We start from the raw sequence: 21,229 nt of genomic DNA on the forward strand, positions 1-21,229 counted from the left end.
TATTCGGAGGCACGGGAGCGAGCCGCGGGAAGGACGTGATATAAAATTTAACATAGCCGTCCGGCGATTTTCCAACGGGCTCGTTCCTCCCAGCATGCTTCGAGGGGCCACAAGTCTCTGGGAAAATGCGCGGTCTCGCAAGCTTCATCGGAGCAAGAGGACCCCGTGGATCACGGGAGTCAACCCTCCATGAACATTTAACACGTAACGTGCAATTTCCTCGACAGCGCGTAAATTGGCGTCCGCACGGATTGACGACACAAGGGTAATGTGCGCAGTCCGATATATATTTGGTCTATTCTTTTCAGCTGCACCGCTGAACTAGTGCAATAAGTTGAACAGAGACAAGTATATGTTTTCTCGCTTCAACTTATCGCACTAGTTCAGCGGTGCAGCGAAAACGAACAGACTTATTGTAGGCCCTGCTTTATAGCTTAGGTCTAGCGGCACGCGTCCTCGTTTTCGTGTTGGATTGCCTACTGGAAATACTGCGTTCTGATTGGTGTACCATTGTTGTCATCCATTTTGAAAATACACCAATCAGAATGCAGTATTTCCATCCGACAAGCAACCCAGCACGAAAACAAGCATCGTGTACCGCTGACTTTAGATCCGGTTTTACCAACGCGAGTTAATCAAATCGATCGATTAAACTCAATTTATCAGTTGTCTCAGTTGTCAGTTTCTCAGTTGGAACTGACTAATCGTATCTATCTAACAACGATGCGACAGGACAGCTCCAACGGAAAAGTTAAATTTAATCGACCAATTTGACTCACTCGTGTTGGTAAAACCGGGCTATAAAGCATCTATTATAGATCAAGAGTTATATTTTTACATGTTATACTTTTAATGACCCAAATTCAGAACGTACTAACATGTACGTCGACATGTACGCTGGCAGGTACGCTTCTAAATGCGCGAGACGTACATGCGCTTGTTAGTATTCGAATTCAAAATGCACGAACAGAACACTATTACTCAAAAATGCGATAACAACCAATCTTATTGCTCGTTTTAGTGCTAAATGATGCTATTGCTTTCCTTTCATATCGCGTAATGCGAATGTAGCAAGAATACGCCGTGCGCGTAGTATAATACTGCGATATTCAAGTGTTCTTTGACGTTTTGTTCAAGTATGAGCAGTGAATATATTACTGTTATCATTTCTTATATTGTTTATTCATTTTTATCAGCGAATCATTATCATAAATATAAATGTATTTTTCTTTATAGATGAGCGATAAGAGAAAAGGAAATTTTTCGACCGAAGAAAAAGAAACAATAATTAATCTAGCCATCTAGAATCTGTCCCGATTTCGAAATTCAATATCACTTAACTCTTATCGGTCGTGAGTCACCTCTCACGTGACAACAATACTTCATCGCTGCGGTCGTATGTCACGTAGGAGATGACAAGTTCGCATATTTACCGAAACCAGCTACAACCTAGTGAGAATCACGCATAAAAAGTCCGATAAAGGTTAATATTTCAACGGATCGATTCTATCACGACAAATTTTTGGCCTTCTTTGTCGTAATTGTACATCCCGCACTTCCCGTATTTCGTTTATTACCAATGTATTACATTGTTTCCTTTTAAATGTGACGGAAGCTGTTAGTGCATTTATACATGTCCCTGACTACTTTTACTACTTTTACCATGCGCTGCTAAGATAATAATGTTAGCGCGCTATTAGAACTTGTTAGTGGTTCCGAATGAGATTTTTGCTTTAAATACGCGATCATCGATTTTACCTGACAGAGCGCTGCTATTGTCGCGTTTTGAACACGCGCGCCAATATGAGCGTTAATATCTTAATTTGTCAGCCCGCCGACATCGTTGTGAGCGTGTTCTGATTACGGGCCATTTGCTCGAGAAGCGCAGAAATTTGAGGAAACCGCATCGTCGTTATCTTTCGTTGAACCCTGCACATTATTGACGATAATAGGCAGTATTCCTCTTTCGATTCGATCGAGCGGCAACGCCGATCCCTCTTTGCGGTCGGCCAGCGTTCGGCATTCTGCAAGTAACCGCGACGCAATAAATCCGCACGTGTTCCATCCGCGTCATCGCGAGAACGTTACAAATTAATTCGCGATCCTGGCAGCAGCGTCCGTTCGGCCCGGCATTTCGTAGTCGTCTCGTGCGTGCATGCGCGCATTAAACTCCCACCTCCCTCCCTCCCCCCCTCCGGTCCCGGTGAAAATTGCATCTATCAAAACATTAGCACGGCCGGCGCTGAACCGTCAAACGATTCGCAGTGGCGAACGTTAACATCGAACATTTCCCGTGCGACGTCAACCGGAAATACAAAAGCGAAACGCGCACGTAAAGTGAGCGCCGACATTGCCGCGTCCGGCGCGCGATAAAGCCGGAAGGAAGGATCTCATGAAATTCGAATCTCGCAACTTGCCCACTCACAATAGAAATAAGAACGGTGATAAGAGCAGTATACACGCGTTTACATTACATACAATCTACTCGTGCAAAACAGTGCTCGAAATTAGTCGCGCTTCCGAAGTGATTTTCCGATCATCCCCAGCTGGTATCCTCTTCCAGTGATGCACTGATGAGGGACGTCCCACATCCTATCCGACTAACGCCGGCACTAATACATGCATAACATATCCGTGTAGCCGAGCGGAGCTCTGTGAAATTCAGGTGATTTCGGGAAGTGAAGTGAGCCGAGCGATATTTAACCCTTTCGGTACTACTGCCGCCCATTGGCGGCGGCCATGAAACGTTCTCTGGGTACTACGCTGGGCTTACGCTGCCGTACAGTGCAACCACTCTTGCGGAAAACTTCCTCGTACCAGCTCCTCCGTACCGAAAGGGTTAAGGCGCAAAAAAGTGAGCTCCTTCACATAAACGGATAGGAAACGGTAGGCCGAAATCTGTATAAAGAAAATTCGCTTACTTCCGAAGATCTCCTAGCAACGATGAGCGTCAACTGTGTAACGATTCGCTCGTGGCGCGGACCTGGGGATAGGGACGAGCAAGGGCGGTGCGTTCGCCGCCTCCGTCGAGATTTCTCGACCTCGCCCGCTCCGCTCCCGTCATCGGGCAGTGCGCCTCCAGGGCAAGCGGACGCCCCGGACTTCCACGCCGTGATCCGCGCCGGACAGACGAAGCGCGTCTGTTCAAACCCCGAACCGCATCTCACCGGAGGTGTCGACCACCGGGTCACGGCGAAGCGAATGCGCGGCAAGAGACTGAGCGCCCCACCGGCCAGAAGCTGTTCGAGCCAACCGAATTTGAAAACCAAGCAGGTCGCAACTGATTTCTAAAGGCGGGGTAACGCAGCAAAGAGCGAGCGGCATGCGACAGGGTCTATGCGCCGAAAAGAAACACGCCTCTCGCTGTCAGTTGATATTTATCGTTATTAGGAGATCTTCAGAAGTAAGCCATTTTTCTTTATACGAAGTCTAGTTTACCTCTTCCCGTGCGCTCATTAGCTCAGAATAATTTATTCCTCACCAACTATTGAGAATTTTGCAAAATGGTACGTGGCTTTTCTACTCAGTTTGATCCGTTCTACTTGCATACCACGGGAACCGAGACACAACAAGACAATATTTAATTAATATATGTGTGGCGTGCGAACAGCCGTTGTTTTTTACCGCTGGTTGTTTCGACCGCCACATATGTTACGTCGATGAATATATTTTATATCAATTAAGTTATGTCAATTTTCCCTAATTTTCCCCCACTGAAATATTTGGGATCATTGAGAGCTCTATAATTTAACCATTACGAATCACTAATAACACTATTTTAAGTATTTGAAATAAGTAACTAATCACTAGCTTAACAGTAATAAATATCTGTAAAAGTGCTAACACGTAAACGCGTAATTTTATTCTATGCTTACTATCTATTTTTTCTGGACAAGTCAATTGAAAAATATCATTCGTAGTGATTGGAAAATTAGCACAACACGAAGTAATCTCTGTAATTTTAAAATGTCGCGTTCCATTACTACGTAAAATCGCGATGAACTTGGATAACGAAATCTGTATTGTACAAGTATTTATGACGCGAATGCACATATAAGAAAGCTGACGTCGCAATAATGAAGTCACAATAAACGAAAAATATTAGTAGTAGTGGTAGTAAGAAATAGTGAGTGAAGCAACTACTGCTCTTAGGTTTATTTAGATCTATTGATCCATTATAACACCTCACTCTGTTATTCAGCTTAAGTCCTGAGCCCTAGCCTCTTATCAGAGGCGAGGTGAAACAACTCATTAGATCTTGCTTGCTGAAGTTCCTCGGGTCTTAAAAAAACCCCGTAAGTAGCCGCATAATCGATCGCATGGATTGTCTTCGATAAGCCCTGTTTTAAGCAAGTGGGCTGTCAGTGTTCTGTTAACAGTTCAATTGCAGTCTTTAGCCCTGGCCTGCTCAATGATAGAAGCTCTTTTGTTTTACTGTTAAACGGTTGTGCCATCATGAGCTTAGACCGCCGACAGTCATCGCAGTTTTTCCATCTTGAAAGGTCTTTTCCTTGATATTAGCTTTTCCTATGGATAAAGGGAGCCCGACCACTCGATTCTGGGAGCTACTAGAGCCCCTCTTAGCCAAGTCATCTGCTACTCCCTCATGCCTCACTTCCACGTATCCCTTGATGTCCAGATATCCACATCAGGGTCACCTTATCGATTTTGCTTAGTTTTCCAAGCGCCACCATGCAGTCCTATATACCAGTGAAATATAATATATTAATGCAACTGGAAATATTGCGATGTCCACGAGTATAGACGCTATTCTAGCGCGCGATGATTTCACGATACATTTCGCGATGCTGCAGCATCAAATTTTAGTTAATATTTTGATTGTGTCGAAAAACTCAACCGTCGAACAACACAGTGATATAAATTTAATAACAATAAATATAGCTATTTATATGCTCGTTATAAACATAATTATTTATACAACTATAAATATCCTTAATAAGTTTGTGAGATATAATAAAGAGTCGTAATTTTAACAAGGAAAATGCAAATTGTACCACTGTGTTTCGTCCGCCCGTTTGCATCTCCATGCACAGAAATTAATATATAAAAACTACAAATAAAATAAACCGCATTGATTTTCATCAAATATTGAAAATGGTCCTGTTATGTTCAATTTTTATCCGTCACCTTGAATTGTTCTCATTTTTTCACTTACCAATCGTATTAAAAACTCAAGACCAGCCACGTTTTGACTAATGATCCATGATCCAAGAAAAAAAATTTAATTTTACTAATAATTACTTAATCAGTTAAGTGTGTTTGACGACTATATCCGTCATGGAGATGTGGCAGAATCTTGTGTCATGACGACTATATCCGTCATGCGTAAAATTTTGTTACAATTTGATATTTAAATTGTAATTCTGGTGAAAACTAAATTATATTCGTAAATTTTAATATGGGTAAAATGTTTAGAGGTCAAGACGAAATGAAACAAACAAATTAAAATTATAAATAGAGTTGGATTTATAACTTCCTGAGAACTAACTCGCTTGATTATCGCGACACACACTGGTGGGCGCTTTGCAAAGAGATCGCCACAGTTAACTGGTTAAATATTAGGTTCAACAAGCATGTAGATAGATTAATTAACATTTATTTGCGTTCAAATTCTAACAATATTTCTGATATTAGATGCTTGAATTAATTTTTGCTGTTTTTTTGCTACAAAAAATCATGATTATTTCAAAAGAACGGTACATTAAATTTTATTCAAAATATTGTCCTTCAGAAGGATCTTTCGGAGATAATTTTCAGCAGCAGATTTCTTGAGATGAAAGCAGAAAAGTAATACTTCCTACAAATGCTCTTTTTTCTGGTGCAAAAAAATCATCATCAATGCAATAAAAGTTGTGTTCTTTGCACTATGATTTAATGTCACACACTAATTATTAAAGCATATTGACAATTTACTTTCACATACATTAGTCATTTCGGCTATGTTGAAATAGCACACATATTGACTTCTATTAGTCAACAGCGAGAATTAATTTAAGCACCTAATATTTTGAAAGCAAAATATTAAATAAAAGAATACAATGAAGATAAAAACGATTTGTATGCATTAGAGAGCAGCCGATAGTCCAATGAGAAAATTGGTCAAAAATAAGTCCTCTCATTGGACCATCAGCTGCGCTCTGAACTTAGCTGAATCGAATCGCTTCGATCCCCATTATACAGGGAAACCGCATACACACCTTCGAGCCAACTTTTGGGCAAATCGGACCCTTCGGTGCTGCTGCTGCTGCATTCATTGGAGCCGCTACATCTTTCACCATCATTTCAATGAATGATGCTATGCTAAGTCGTATAACAAACAAATATTTTAATTAATTATATAATAAAAAAAATATCGAGAATATAACATTGAAGAGTATATATTCTAATTAACTTCTATAAAAAAAACTGTGTGATAATCCTTCCTATTATTTCAAAATCCTGCCACCGTTTTCAACGATACTAATACAATGATCGCTATCGTAAAATAACATAATTATATCTTATAAGATCTTGAAAAATAACGGAATCTTATAATTTAATATACACTACCGTCCATAAGTACAGGGTGGACCAATAGTCTCTTTACCATTTAAAAATGAAATAACTTTTTTACTTTTAATTATTTAATAATTTTCATTTTAATATTATAATGTACACATCTTGGATATTATAATGTACACACCTTTTCTTGGCCTAAACATGAAAGATAACATCTTTCATGTTTTAATTATTTCGACTTTATTTATACAAGGTGTCCCAAACTAATCTCGATCTCCGAGATGTACAGGTGGTGAAACAAGAAAAGATAACATCTTTCATGTTTTAATTATTTCGACTTTATTTATACAAGGTGTCCCAAACTAATCTCGATCTCCGAGATGTACAGGTGGAACGAGTGAAACTGAATAGAAAAGTTACGCACCATTTTGCAGAATTCGCAATAGTTAGTAAGGAATTAATTATTTTGTCTCAGCTAATGAACGCATAGGAAAGCATAGATCGGGCATTGTATATAAAAAAGAGCTTCTCAAGATCTTCTCTACTCTTATAGCACCGGACATTGCACTAAGGGACTTGCAGGGAGGTTACAACCTTACACAGTTTAATGCTTACGCATGATTATTACCGATGTTTCCAAAATTTTATCGATTATGAGAAAGTGACACATTTTATAATCGATTTTTGGAAAACCAATTATTTTTGTCAACATTGCCTATCCCTAGTTGTTACTTATAAAATGATCCGTTATGGCTTCTTTTTCAAACTTTAGCACAGCGTTTCGCGGCCTGTCTGGCGTCATCTAACGGTGTCGCGCGGAAAGCATCTCAGTTATATCTCGACTGAACCATTCAATTATGCTTGATATTTCTTAACCTAATATATTTAGACAAGAGCATGGCATAGCAAACAGCGCAAACTGATCTGCTATACTTAGAGGTCCTGGGTTTGCCTCTCGGTAAAACCAAAATATTTCCATACGCTCGTATCTCCTCTCCGATAGACTTGGCAATTCATCGAGAATAATATATTTGCCATGGAAATCCCACTCAAACTGCCATTCGGAATCGGCGTTAAACTGTAAAAAGTCCCATATAATTGTGTATAATTCGCGTGCACATCACAAATATAAGCGTGTGGGGATCGAACAATATCGAAAGACATTATAAAATCGATATACATAATATATATTTAGACCCGCTACGTTATACAATTATTAAATTTCTGATAATGGAATTTTCTTTTTTAAATAATTTTTATGCCACCTAAATGGCGAATTTGAGGATATCCAGAAATTATCGATTCCTTGGAAATTATACAATAATACGTTGATAGAAAACGAATACAAAATCGACACATCGATATTGCCCGAATCTACTGCAAATGGCGATGAATTGAAATTTAATTAATTTAAATTTACTGAAATTTTTGCAATTAAAAAAAAGTATATTTATAAATTGTTTATCTTACACTTTTACTCGCATTTATGCTATTCATCATTTATTATTTCTGCCGGTCAATTTTAATATTCTCGTAAAACGTTACACGATGAGATATAACAAATTTGAAGAAACTTACTCTCAAGAAGAACCGGCTGCAGTTGAATCGAAAGTTTTGCACAAAAAACGTCGCACATTCTTCTGCCCGATCCGAAACATAGGACAATGTTCAAATTTCGAGCGTTACAAAATTCAAAAAATGGAGAATGTGCTCAGAAAGGATCAGCTGCATATTCGTCTCAAATTTGCTGCAAAGAGCATACGTTATCAACATCTTGGATTTAGCAATGTTCTCAATGTTCACGATAGTTTTAAAATAACAATCACGATGCAGATTTCGTAAATTATCGCCATGAGAACTTGGATAAATCTTATTACAAAATTGGAAAAAAGCGCGCAACGTTGCATAAGATGCGTTGTTATCTGTAAAATATATAATTATGGTCTCTTTTTCAAATTTCGACACGGTACCTGGCGGACTAATTGTCGTCATCTTCTTTCCCGGTGTAACGCTGCAAAATCTTTGCACCTGAAGCCTCCATCCGGCTGTTACCAGCGCTTCAGGCCGCCGTAAGGCCAACATCTAAACGATACTACCAATCGGCATATCCGACAATATTCGTCGTATGACGCATGTAATACCAGTCCGACAGTAATGATCTGTTCTTTTTGATTGCACCGCTGAACTAATGCAATAAGTTAGAGCGAGAAAAGTTAGTTCTAATCTACAATAAATACTTTAAGGCTTAGAGCTTAAATTTTTATTGTAAACTTCGCTTTATATCATGCTCGCGCTCCTCTGAAATCCTAGATAATAGAGAAGCGACAGATGCGATAGATAAATGTGATATATCGAAAGCCGACATCTTGTTTCTCCGCTTATATCTTCTGCACACAGAATGTAACAAGCGTTAAGCAGGAAGCACATATTTTGACGTAGCGCATAATGCATGATGCATAAGAAGACGAGCCAATCAGGATCTTTCGTTTCCATCGTAAGGATAGAAACATAGAACTCTGATTGGTTTGTTTTCTTATCTGTCATGCTAAGGCATGCATAATTACGTTTTGCCAAAGTACTTTCCGCTTTATCGCGTCTTGTAATCAGAAGCCATTACAAGTGTTGTACGATGAATTTGTCGAACGTGCCAATTGGCTGTCGGATAGGGAATTTCTAGAGTGTCTAGAAAAAATGTTAGTGATATTAGAAACTCCCTATCCGACAGCCAATCGGCACGTCCGACAATGTTTGTCGTATGACGTATGTAATGCCAGTCCATGACAGTAATGATCTGTTCTTTTTTATTGCACTGCTGAATTAGTGCAATAATAGTTAGAGCGAGAAAAAATATACTTGTTTCAGTAGTGCAGCTAAAAAGAACAGACCATAAAAGACGTCTAAGCAGATGCTCTCGGAAACTGACTTATGGATTATAAAAAAGAAAGAAGGTTAGGACAATATGACATGATATTTTTTATTTTCGACTAATTTTTTGCTCTTGAATGGTAACAAATTTTAAAATACCCAGAGATTATCTATTATTCGGAAATTTTTCAATAATCCTTTAATAAAAAACGAAGATTGACATACGGAGATCGTCTGTTTCTACTGCAATTCGCAGAGCCATTTGCTAATTTATTATAATATATTATAACTTAAATTTAATAATTAAAAGGCGACTGTCGTACCCATCGAAACATTAAAACATTTTTAATTTAAAAACGTTTTCAGATCTCCCAATTCTTTGAGCACTAATTTTGCACACATTTAAAGCAAGTATATTCTCGAATGTATTAACAGGTTGTCACACTATGTTTGAACAGATTTATTTTCACACCCTGTATTAATGTTTGAACAGATTTATTTCCACCCCTGTACTATCACTTCGACTTTTTTGTCGGCAATGATTCTCCATCGTGACAGTTTGCTGCGCTCCCAATTTTGTTATGTGTAAACTATTTTGCGACTAACTGTACGCTTAAAAATCGTTTATCTTACGCCTTTGCTGATTCTGATCACTCTAAAGAAACGCACTAGCCCGCCGTCTGCGACTAAATGATTCCGCTCTTTTCAGCAACGATTTTTTCCCACCCGAAAAAGAAGAAATATGTTTATAGAAGGTATACCCTTTTCGACGTTCCACGTTATTTCTTAGCCTCACACAAGAGGACTATCGGTTCTGATTCGCCGCTATTCGGCAAAAAAGGCAAGCACGCTTATGGGTCGTTAGAAACGAACGTGCTGCGGTAAATGGTAGGCGTTTTGCAATTTCGCACACGATCGTGTATATTAATGCATGTGTATGCGCGCGATGTGTGCTATTGCTATGTGAATTTGCTCATGTGTACGTTATCTGATACTGGAGCACTTCGGATAACGACGTGCCGGGCCCAAACGATCGAGCAATCGCGTTTTGTTAATAGCACGACTCGCTCAGAGCGGTGAAATGGAAAAAACGGAAAAGAATCGTCCCTATTCTTAATATCATTTTATTTTATCTAATCTATCCTCGATATTCCACGTTCGTTACGCATGTATTAATATTTGCTACAAATATATATTTTACATTCGATTCCATGTCTAACGTTTTAATTACAAGGAAAGGTCTGGAGGTATATTTAATTGATTTTCATTAAATTTCCTTTAATTATTGTCTCCTAAGAAAATTTTAGAGCTTGCAAAAATAATGAGGATAGAGGTTATTGTTGGTAAATATTATTATTTGAAAAATCTGATTGCTGAATTATAAAGTGTATGAAATTATTATTATAAAAAGGACAAACATTATTTGAAACAATTTCTCGTATATTCGATGATTACATAAAACTTAAATGCGTGAAAGCTGTGAAAACTTGAAAAATAAATGTACGTCTGGCTACTCGCTAAGCCGTGCTACTTGTTTCTTGATTTCTCATAAAAGACGATAGTTGGTTGTAGCACTCGGAGAAAAGTGACAGAAAATTTTATATTGCCATAGCAAATAGATTAATACATAAGTCTTAAGTATTATATACTGATAAAATTTTCCATCACTTTTCTCCGTGCGGAGACTTTGGGACGAATAAGAAGTATAACAATTGTGACGAGTATAAAATAGATATTTAGTCCAAATCATATTTAGTTAAGACTCAAACCACGCTCTGTTAAGGAGTTTCTAGACGTCACCCGGTAATATGTTTAACGGGTCAACCAACGTTTATTCCAAAGGGCCCATTATTCCAAAGCGTCGATCATAAATCTTTTCTTTTAGTGTAAACTTATGAAAATTGAAACTTTTTTCATTCAAGACCACTTGGAAATGCTTCACTTTTCGCGAGTTCTCATTAGAGGAAAAGATTAATGATAGTCTCTCTGATCTGTGTTGAATTTTTTCGATAAAATTTTTACGTAAAATATTTATTTTTATGTAAGATAAAATATATCTAAAAGAGGAAGAAACTTTAAGCTGTTTGTTCATGTCTAAATAATTCACTCATCTACAAGCCATAAAAGACGAAAGGTAACGGGTTATTCAACGGAGATGCTGTAGCAATTCTTTCCGTACAACACCGTTAGATGGCGCCAGGCAGGCTGCGAGACGTCGTGCGCAAACCCTTAGAAAAATATTATTAGTTAGTCAGTAATAAATTACTATATCTCAATTAATTTTGTTACTAATGCATGATGATTTTGAATATTTAAACTACAGAGATAGTAATAATATAGAACAATTAAATGATAATGACAACAGTAATAATCACTGATCCATTACAGAGCTCTGATGATAAATTACCGGTGCGAAGTCTATTTCAGGAATTAATTACTCAGGCGAAGTATTGTGTCTAGTGATTAACTCTTTGCGGTCTATGCCGCCACAGTGGCGGCATTCGCAAGTCGTCATAGAAGTCCGTAGAAATCAGCCTGGCGGCATGATGTCATTCATGATCAACTGGCGAGCGGCACGGCGAACGAGGCTAGCGAAAAAGTAACTGCGAACCGCTAAATTTGCTTGGACCTGCTGGTACTCCCCCTCCCATCGAAATCTGTACTCTCTCAGCGAGATCTGCGGACCCTGCAAAGGGTTAAAGCTTGAATTAACACTGAGGCCAGACTTCAATACTATTTCACATCAGTATCTAACGAAATAAATTAATACTGGAATTTATTATTCCATCACAAAGAAACGATAAATTTATAAAAAGGAGACACTTGCTCTTTATTTGTTTTTATAGCACTTAGTGGCAATGATTAACACCAAAATATGTGATTGTAATATTTTCTGTCTACTGCAAATGCTATATCATTTTTCGTATATTCTCAGGATAACACGTAAACTCGTCCGCGATGTAGCAAGTGTTGCGCTGCCGTTCTGTGGGCGGAAGCCATAAAGTCCTCTTAACAACTCTACAACAGATACTTCTAAGCCTTGAGAAATTGACCAATTACAAACGAATTGTAGAAGAATAAACAATTGTGATTGGTTAACTTCTCAAGATTTCGAGCTTAAATTCTCATTGCAGGCTCCGCTTGAGTCCCCCGTTTTTACGGAGCGCTTCTATATAGCCGCCATGAGCGAACTCGTTCGCGAACGGACTATCGGATGGCGCGCCGCCCCGCGGTCGGTGAGCAACCCCGTCGCTCGGGTGATTTTCCTGCGACGGCCGATCCTCCAGGCTCGATCGTCGCTGTCCAACAGTATCTTTATGGAAAAAACAAAACTCGCAAAAACGCTCAAAAAACACTCGCGAAAATGACGCTCAATTTGAACGTAAGTATATCGAACGCACAACTTGAGAATGATATTCAACTGGTGTATAATTGAAAGTTCGCGATTCCTATTGCCGCAACATAGTTTGCGTGCTACTCTTCATTTACGTCGCGCCATTCGACGAACTTGATAGAAACTGGTAGCACTTGACGGTTTGTACTCTCGTTTTATACCCATATATCGCCGCGATGAACGAATAAACTTTGTAGCTGAAAACACATGTTTGGAAATTAAACACGAAATTAGTCGTTCCATTTAGAAATTGGACATTTCAATTGATAATAAACGGTTCTAGAGTCAGTTCGTCACCATTATTCCTGTCGACTCTGCGAACTTTGCTTATCCTCTGTGAGGAAGAAGAGTGAGTAGGAAAAATGAGAGGCTGATCGCTTCATCTGCACTTTATTTCTCTCTCGACATGCCTAACGTGCTAACGGTATCTGCGAGTGCTCGAAAATAATCGATGTACCAGACATTTCAGGACGGATCGGTACGATTCAGCGATTGCGGCAGCATCTATCGTGCGCGCGATTATCCTAATTACCGCGAACGCGTTAATCGTCGGCGTTCGAGCGTCGGCCTGCTCGACGTGCTCGACGAATCGCGGCGACGAATCCCCGCGGTTGACGATTCCCCCTCCCCCCCCCCCTCGTCGATCACGACGACACCTCCTCGCGCCGTTCACGAGCGAGAAACAAGTAAACTGTGAGACTTTCAGGGTCCGGCAGGAATCAGATAGCGGTGGTCTGCGGCGCCGGCGGCGGCGTCAACGGCGTCCACGCGGTCGGCTGTTCCGCGCCGGCGATCTCCGTGTCCTGCCGATGATGATTGTGATGATGATGGTGGTGGTGATGGTGGTGGCGATCCACCACCGTGGTCAGGTATCTTCTCTCGTCGTCCTGCTGCACCTCGCTCAGAGCGTCCGCGCTCTGTTCCGGGTGGAAGCCCACCTGGATGTGGGGGTGCTGCTCCTTTGGAGGGCTGTCGTATTCCACGCTGACCGGCGAGCTGGTGCCTGTCTGCGGTATCGCCTGTAAGTGCAACATCTGCGCCTGCGGGTGATGCTGCGGCTGCGACTGCTGCTGCTGATGGTGACGATGCTGATCAGGAGTGGTCGACTGCACCGGTGACGCGTGGTGGTACTCGTGGACGTATTCGTCCGCGGGAGGCACCGTTTCTCCGCCCGGATGCAGCCCGTGATGCAGCCCCGCGTGCGGCACCGATCCGTAAGAGGACATCTGATGATGCAGGTGGAGGTTCAGGTTCAAGTAGGGTTGCTGTTGCTGCTGCTGTTGTTGCTGCTGCTGCTGCTGCTCGAGCGCAGCCGCTGGATGAATCCAGGAGGAGTCGGCGCAGTGTCCGCTGTGCTCCTGCGACGCAGGTAAGTTCGCGGAGGGCACGTACAACGTGCAGCCGGTCACGGTGGTGGCGGCGACAGCTGCGGCGGTGCTGCCGACGACGGTCCGGCCGAGGACCGTGTGCGCCGAGGAAGTCGGCGACGGCGACGGCGAGGTCGGCCAGTCCTGCGGCGCGCTCGGCGGCAGGCACGCCGCCGAGTTTAAGTTCTGCAAGGACTCCGGACTGCGCGGCGACCAGGCCGGGGCCGTCACGTAGGCGGTCGAGTGCAGCAGCGGCATGGGAGCGTAAGGGTCCGCGTGTTGTTCTACGGACACACAGCGAGCGGTCGAGTTTTCGCCCATCGACAGTCTGTACGCTGACCTTGACGCGTAGATATCATAGATGCTATCGTACGCTGAGGAAAAGGCTTCTTCGAATTTAGGAAATTTTCATCGCGTCCAAGCAAATTTCATCATCGGCACGCTCCGAGGGAACTGACGTTTCGATCAATAAGTACGATTGTCAGGACTCTTCAACGGATATGTATCTTTATTTTAAATAAGAAATTTGTACGAAACGAAAGATAATTTTCCTATAAGAAAATCGTTCGCTTCATTTTACATATTTATTGTGATCGAATGATATTTTATTTGGCTAGAAGATATCGTTTTCAAACAATAGCGCATCTTTCTGTTAAATAAGCGAATTTTCTTGAATGAGACAGTGAAATTTTTACTGGAACAAGTAATATTTCATACAAGTGTATGTCGTTTCTGTGAAACAAATTTCGGTCAAATAAATAGAAACGCTAAATTTAAAGGAACTCTTTTCTCTGTGCGCAGGAACAAAGTTCAGTTCCTGTAACTGAATATAAGGGCTAAAGGAAAACTCGATGACAAGAAATGATGATTCTGTACAGTAAAAAAGTTTGTTTGTTAAATTTAACGCATTTTACATGTTCCAAACGGTCCATCCAAATTTTGGTGTTAATTTAACACAAGGTGAATACGTTGAAAAGTAACACAAATATTACATAAAAAATTAACATTGATACTATTTGAAAGCTAATTGTACGTTAAATTGACATATTTATAATATCAAATATAACAAATGTTATTTTCATGAAACCTCTGAAACTTCGGAGAACCAAACCTTTGGTTAAGAGAACTAAACCTTGGTTGTTATAACCAAAAAATTTGTTTGCCCATAGTCCAACAAGAATTTAATTGATTCAACTAAATGGGTTTCTCAGTGTGCTACATTTTCGATCAAAATATTTGCCATCGTTATCTACCACATCCCACCATTTTTTGCTTTGATAAGATCTCGTTTCTGTGAAATTACTCGTCCTCTTTCAGTCAATGAAACTATCGACGATCCGACGATACCTCTATTACAGCCTCCTAATAAGTCGACGCGAATGATTTGTCGCTTTTCTGCTCTTTCAACCCGCTGAAAGACGCGATCATTTCATACACATTTTTAATCGAAGCGTCAGTCGTAAGAATTATCAGCACTTTGAAAGTGGATAATTTCGTGCTCGATCTTATCCGACGCGAATACACGACGATCTCTCTTCGCGACTACCGGACTGTAAGATACATCTGCGCGTCTCTGATCTACGTGTCGTAGCGTCGATTGAGAGCGAAGTGCAGCGCGATGGGGTAACGATGTTACGTACCGTCCTGGACGTACTTGTGCCTCAAGGTGTACGGCGCCGCTCTGCAGGTGCTCCTGTGCCCAGAAGTGGTGACGCTGCACGAATTAGAGAGGTGATTGCCGACGCTGGCCGATACTTGATTTTGCGCGGCCGCCGCTATCGCGGACGCGGTGTTGTACTCGTATCCCATTGTGGGTTGCGACAGGAACCAGGGACCGGTGTCTGCGAAAAAAAGAAAAAAAAACGTCACTCGCGTCATCGAGAATGCCTGGTCGCGCGGCAATGTGATGCCTCGACACTTATTTCTCTCTCTCTCTCTCTCGTCCGCGTCATGTTTCTATCGACGTAAAAAAATGGTGAACCTGTCGCGTCATTTATTCGCGTTGCATTACTCACATTGCGGATAAGTTTGCGGGTCGGCGGGTCTCTCCTTCGCGTCGAGGAACGCCTTCGCGAAAGGATTGTACTTGATCTTCAGGCTCGTCACTTCTTCGTTCTGGTACGCCGTCACCGCGATAAATTGGGTCTCGGGGAAACGATACGTGAGAACCTGCACGGGTAACGGTGGTTGGCGAGATGATCGTGGTATGATAACACGGAAAATATTTTTCGTCCAGTCGACTACTCTAATAAGAGTAGACCTTGTAGATTTTCAGTCACAAGAAACAGCATCACTCGCCAAATTATATAATACTCCGTCACATCAGGTTTTAAAGTTTTAATTTCGAATTTTAAGATGAGAAATCAGCGATTTGTAAGAAATAAAATGTATAATAAATCACTAACCTCAATAAAGTAATAAAAAATAAGTGTATGTTTGATTTGCAGATTGGTCCCTCATTTAAAAGGAATAAAAATAAGAAATCATAAATAGCAGGAATAGCAGGAATTTTTCTCTGTTAAGAATACAGTGCGTAGGAAAGCAGGTGCTTTTTCATGTTTGGCAATATTAGTGAGAACGAATAGTCAGATTGCAATGTTATACGTCCCGCTCTCTTCGTGTTATAAAATCATTCTCTCGAAACATTAATAAAAATGTATAAAAAAAGGTACAATTCTAAAACATGGTTAATAAAACAAGTTTTTCAGAACACAAAAGGAATTTTATGAAGTTTCAATATGGAAAGGAATGTTTTTGAACATTGTCTTAAACAGTTCAAATTTTGACATTTCAATGGCAAGAATGGGTTTAGCCGATACAGAAAGACTTTATGAAAGAAGTGACTTTATGAAAGAAGAGAAGAAGAAACATACCGTCCTCTGCTCCTCGGCGCCCACTCGAACCAAGTGAACGCGCGGCTCATATTTGTGCAATGAGTTGAGCATTATCTGTCCGTTACCGTTCGACTTGTTCGTCAGCTTCACCTTGGCGAACGACACCGCCTCCTTCATCCAATGTGCCCCGAAATTCGGACTCTCCGGATGTATGTAAATCGGATTAGGCGGCGCGACTTCCGCCTTCCCACCCGGCACCCATTCCCCATTCACGTATTTCCACCTGCAGGTCCAAGTTTTTCGAGCTGCATCTTACATTAATCTTCTCTCTCTCTCTCTCTCTCTCTTATCCTCAAACAGTTATATAACAGTCAATCTGTGAAAACGCGCTGCGCTGGAAGAGTGCGACTTCACTCGTCCCTTCCGTTTCGTCGGCTCGATAGAGATTTCGACGCGATTCGAGGAATTCGCGAGCGACGCGTATCCTCTGCCGATCGTCGTCTTCCCGGATTGTTTTGCGAAAGCTATTATGCGCTCGCGCATACCCAGGTTCGTTCAACACACCTTCGATGACGAATCGCCGGCGAGTTAAAAATAACGCACTAACGAGTTTAGAATCGAGTTTAGCGACGTTACGTGACGGCCGAACGAAAGGGGTACGATAATTACGACCTGTTAGTATCCTTCGCGCGCTCCTTGCGCGCCTCATACACTCCACTCGCGAAATAAATCAACGCAAATCGGTAACGCGTCCGTTCGCGCGGTCCGCCGGCGAATATTTCTCTCGCTCGCCGTACCTCGCCGCGCTCGTCACTTCGCTTCGTCACTTTTCTCCTCGACTACCGCGACTCCCGGCTGCTCGCATCTTTACGACCCCTCCGTTTATATTCTTCGGAAAAAATATCCCCGAAACTATTCCGTCGCTTTGTACGGCTTGCGGGAACAATTTTAGGCGATTTTGTGGGTTCCGAGGGGGAACTTCGGCGCCGATTTGACTCGAAAATTCTATTAGGTAGCCGCGTCTCGGGACGTCCGGCTGTTACCGAAGACAATAGACTACGTGGGTATGTGCGTTCAAATCCACCGAAAGGTGTGCAGACGTTGCACAAGTGTGTTTCAATGTGACGAATCTACAGCTAAAAAGAGACTGCACTCATTGGCTTTCCTAAAAGAATCCGCACGAAACTTTCTCCGGTACCGAATAAGTTGAAATTCTCGACCACTTACAGAAAATCATTCGCGAACGAGTCTGACGATCTTGTTGATATTCCTTTTGATACCATTTCCTGTTTGAATAAATTGAAGCCGTTCGTTAAGATCGCGTTTACCTGTGCGGATCGACCTGCACGAACTCCAGTAGCAGGGTGTACATAGCCGCCGGTTCCAAACCCCGTGCCACGACCTTCACCACCGGGAACATCCTCCTGCGAACGAAAGTGACGTTTTCACTCCGCTGCATAAGGCAGCGCTACTCGTAAATCTGTGTGTGTTTGTTACATCTTAGGGCAAGCCCTCTAAAGACAAGCAAAATACACAGTAGAGTCGAAGAGAAATAACAATACATTCTGCTGATTCTAAATTACACAAACCATAATAATTATGCGAAAGCAGAAACGAAAACTTCAAATGAGAATGAAAGATCTGCTTTTTTTGGAGAGTGGGTTAAAAAGTAACTTTGAGTTATGTACGCTTAAGGAAAGGATTGAGCTGTGAATTTATTAATTTTGAACTCTCAAAAACTAAACTAAATCCAAAAACTAAGTCCGTATTTCAATCCAAGTTAAACTCAGATCGACCCATAAATTCATATCCATGTAAAAGAAGACGGATATAGAGAGAGAGATAGAGGGGGGAGAGGGAGGGGGGGGGAGGGGAGAGTCCTGCATCTGCACACGGTGTATAGATCGATGTTCGTGGCGATTCATAGCGCGGATCAAAAGATAACCCGCCGTGTGAACAGTGTATCTTCGGCGACTACATTTACGACTGGCGTATTAATAAACGCGATTACGGTTTGTCGACCGCGGATGTGCGCAGGTAAAGCGCTCGCGGGCACCGGCATGGCAGGAGAGACGTTTTACAAGAGGGCCGTAAAACTTTATTGTCGGCGACTCGACCTTCCCAGGTAACTCCGTCTTTCCACCGGGCCGCGGGACTTATTCTTGTTTTGGTTTATGAAATGAATCCCCGGCGTTCTATTCTCTCTCGGCTCGTCTCCGTCGATTCACCGCACGAATTATGCGCGCTGCAAGCGAGAGAGTCATCCGATGGATCGGTCGTGAGCCGCTGATACTCCGGGACGGAGAGTCGTAGGGGAATATAAGTGAAATTGAACTAATCAAAATCGAGTTGCAAGCTGCAAGTTGCGTCGACAAGATTCCATCATGAAGGAACAGGATGCAGCAGTCGAAGATGAGAGAGATCGCGCGTCAGACGCGTGTGTATGTCGTTTTCCATGATAAAAATTTGAAATTAAACTTTCTTTTTTTCTACACGGAGAAAATGAATTCGCTGGCATAGCAAATTTTACGCTGTCGCAGCAAAATCTATCAGTTACTGTGTGAACGGTAAAACGATTTGTTAAGAATACTAATTGCCATTGTCGCTGAATTGTTTTGCTGAATCTACAAGTTATTTTGCTGTAAGAACAAATTAGTAAAATATATATATATGTATATATAGGAAAGCATTATTTTCTTCTAACAGCAAATTAACGTATCCTAAGGATAGATTCACTCAGCAGAATATTTTCTATCCTGGCAAGAAAACTGTTCCTGCTCTAATTACAAATAATTCGATGATTTGCTTATTCCAACTAAATTTTATTGCTGTGGCAACGACATGGTTTTGCTATAACAACATAATTATTTCTCTCCATGTATATGCAACCGGAAGAATGAGAAACATAAAGCATAATTAAATTTTGAAAAGATGATCTGTACAAGTTACATCTCATACACCGAGAAAAACGTACTTAATCATTTATTTGTAGAATATAAGGTTTATTGCACACATGGAGAACATTTTTTGCTGGCATAGCAAATCGTTCGTTACTACAGTGACAGCAAAAAGATTTGTTGAGAGTATGAATTGTTAATTATTTCAACTAAATTTTATTGCCATCACAACGACGTTTTGCTGACAACAGCAAAATAATTGTTTCCGCGCAACAAATTTTCTTGCTGTCACTATATTAACAAATAACTTGCTGTTCTTCAGGGCAAAACTTGCTCCCTCCGTGTGTGTGTGTGTGTGTGTGTGTGTACATGCAATCTTTACGATACGATGTTGCTTTCTCGTTCAGCGTGCGATCTCTCGATCCTTCTTCCAGCTAATCGAACGACCGTCGCGCGCAAGCCGATCACAACCCCATTCATCCCGACGACCATCTCTCAAGACCGCACGGGGGAAACAAATTCTGCTCGAAAAGCAAATGTTTGTCCATACAATGACGGCAAGAAAAATGTGAAAAACTAGACAGCGAAGAAAATTTGTTTGGACAGCAAAAAGATTCTTTAAGGATATTAATTTCCCATATGTCCATCAAATAGCAATTAGTACTCTTAACAAATCTCTCTGCTGTCCGAACAAATGTTTTTTCCTCTCACTATATCGACAAACATTCGCTGTTCCAGCGAAATTTGTGTTCCCCGTGCAGGCGAGAGCGAGTGCTCTCCCTCCTCCTCCGCGTGTACCTTCCGTTCTTCGTCACGATCATCTCGTTCGTGATGCATTGGAACCTGGTCCAGAGCTCGCGGTCCTCCAGGGACAAGGACAACTGCAATCCCTGATTGGCCGAGATCGCGGCGTGGCCGAGGCCCTGCCGGGCGATCGAGCCGCGCTCCTCGCGATCATCCCGATCTTCCTCGGGGCTCGTGCGGCTCTGCCTGCCGCCGCGGTCTCGCTCGCGATCTCGATCCTGCTCGCGTTCCCTCTCGCGCTCTCGCTCGCGCTCGTGGCTGCGCGTCGGTGAGTCCGGCGTCCGCGGAACGTTCGCCGGCTGCATTCTCGGGGTTCCCCAGTTCTCGCGACCCTTCGCGGCAACTCCGGCAGCGCGACTCGTGAATCCTGCCGGAAGCCTCGGATCAAGGAAGTCGATCCTCGACTGACCCGCGACACGACACGCTCGTAGGACAAAGGAATTATCTCTCTCTCTCTCTCTCTCTTTCTTTTTCAACGAGGGTGCGAAAAATCGCGGGTCGGGTTCTCCCTGTGGACGGCGCGCGCGATTTCGATTCCCCGGTCGATCG

General features: G+C 41.9%; 1 protein-coding gene and 1 long non-coding RNA gene across 2 annotated transcripts; both read right to left on the reverse strand.

Annotated features, from left to right (window-relative positions):
• Nucleotides 1-6,757: 6,757 nt before the first annotated feature.
• On the reverse strand, nt 6,758-8,604 carry LOC106747509. Its single transcript, XR_001374660.1, has 3 exons — nt 8,490-8,604; nt 8,098-8,266; nt 6,758-7,597 (listed from the first exon to the last, which is right to left on the reverse strand). It is a non-coding gene; the product is annotated as an uncharacterized LOC106747509 (long non-coding RNA).
• A 4,893-nt stretch (nt 8,605-13,497) lies between these two features.
• On the reverse strand, nt 13,498-20,985 carry LOC106747515 (brachyury protein homolog). The gene is made up of 6 exons (XM_014625094.1): nt 20,675-20,985; nt 18,308-18,403; nt 17,019-17,262; nt 16,161-16,314; nt 15,786-15,986; nt 13,498-14,429 (listed from the first exon to the last, which is right to left on the reverse strand). Exons 1-6 carry the CDS (start codon nt 20,983-20,985, stop codon nt 13,498-13,500), a joined length of 1,938 nt encoding a protein of 645 aa, XP_014480580.1.
• Between the last annotated feature and the right edge of the window lie 244 nt (nt 20,986-21,229).

This window comes from Dinoponera quadriceps, unplaced genomic scaffold (assembly GCF_001313825.1).
Source record: "Dinoponera quadriceps isolate SergipeBrazil2010 unplaced genomic scaffold, ASM131382v1 scaffold282, whole genome shotgun sequence".
In the NCBI taxonomy this organism is placed as follows: Eukaryota; Metazoa; Arthropoda; class Insecta; order Hymenoptera; family Formicidae; genus Dinoponera; species Dinoponera quadriceps.

Coding starts and splice junctions, on each gene's coding strand:
- LOC106747515 (XM_014625094.1), bottom strand. CDS start 20,985: ATGCAGCCGGCGAACGTTCCGCGGACGCCGGACTCACCGACGCGCAGC. Junction 15,987..16,160: donor CCCGCAAACTTATCCGCAAT/GTGAGTAATGCA, acceptor TTTTTTTCGCAG/ACACCGGTCCCTGGTTCCTG. Junction 14,430..15,785: donor GCACAAGTACGTCCAGGACG/GTACGTAACATC, acceptor GTGTGTCCGTAG/AACAACACGCGGACCCTTAC.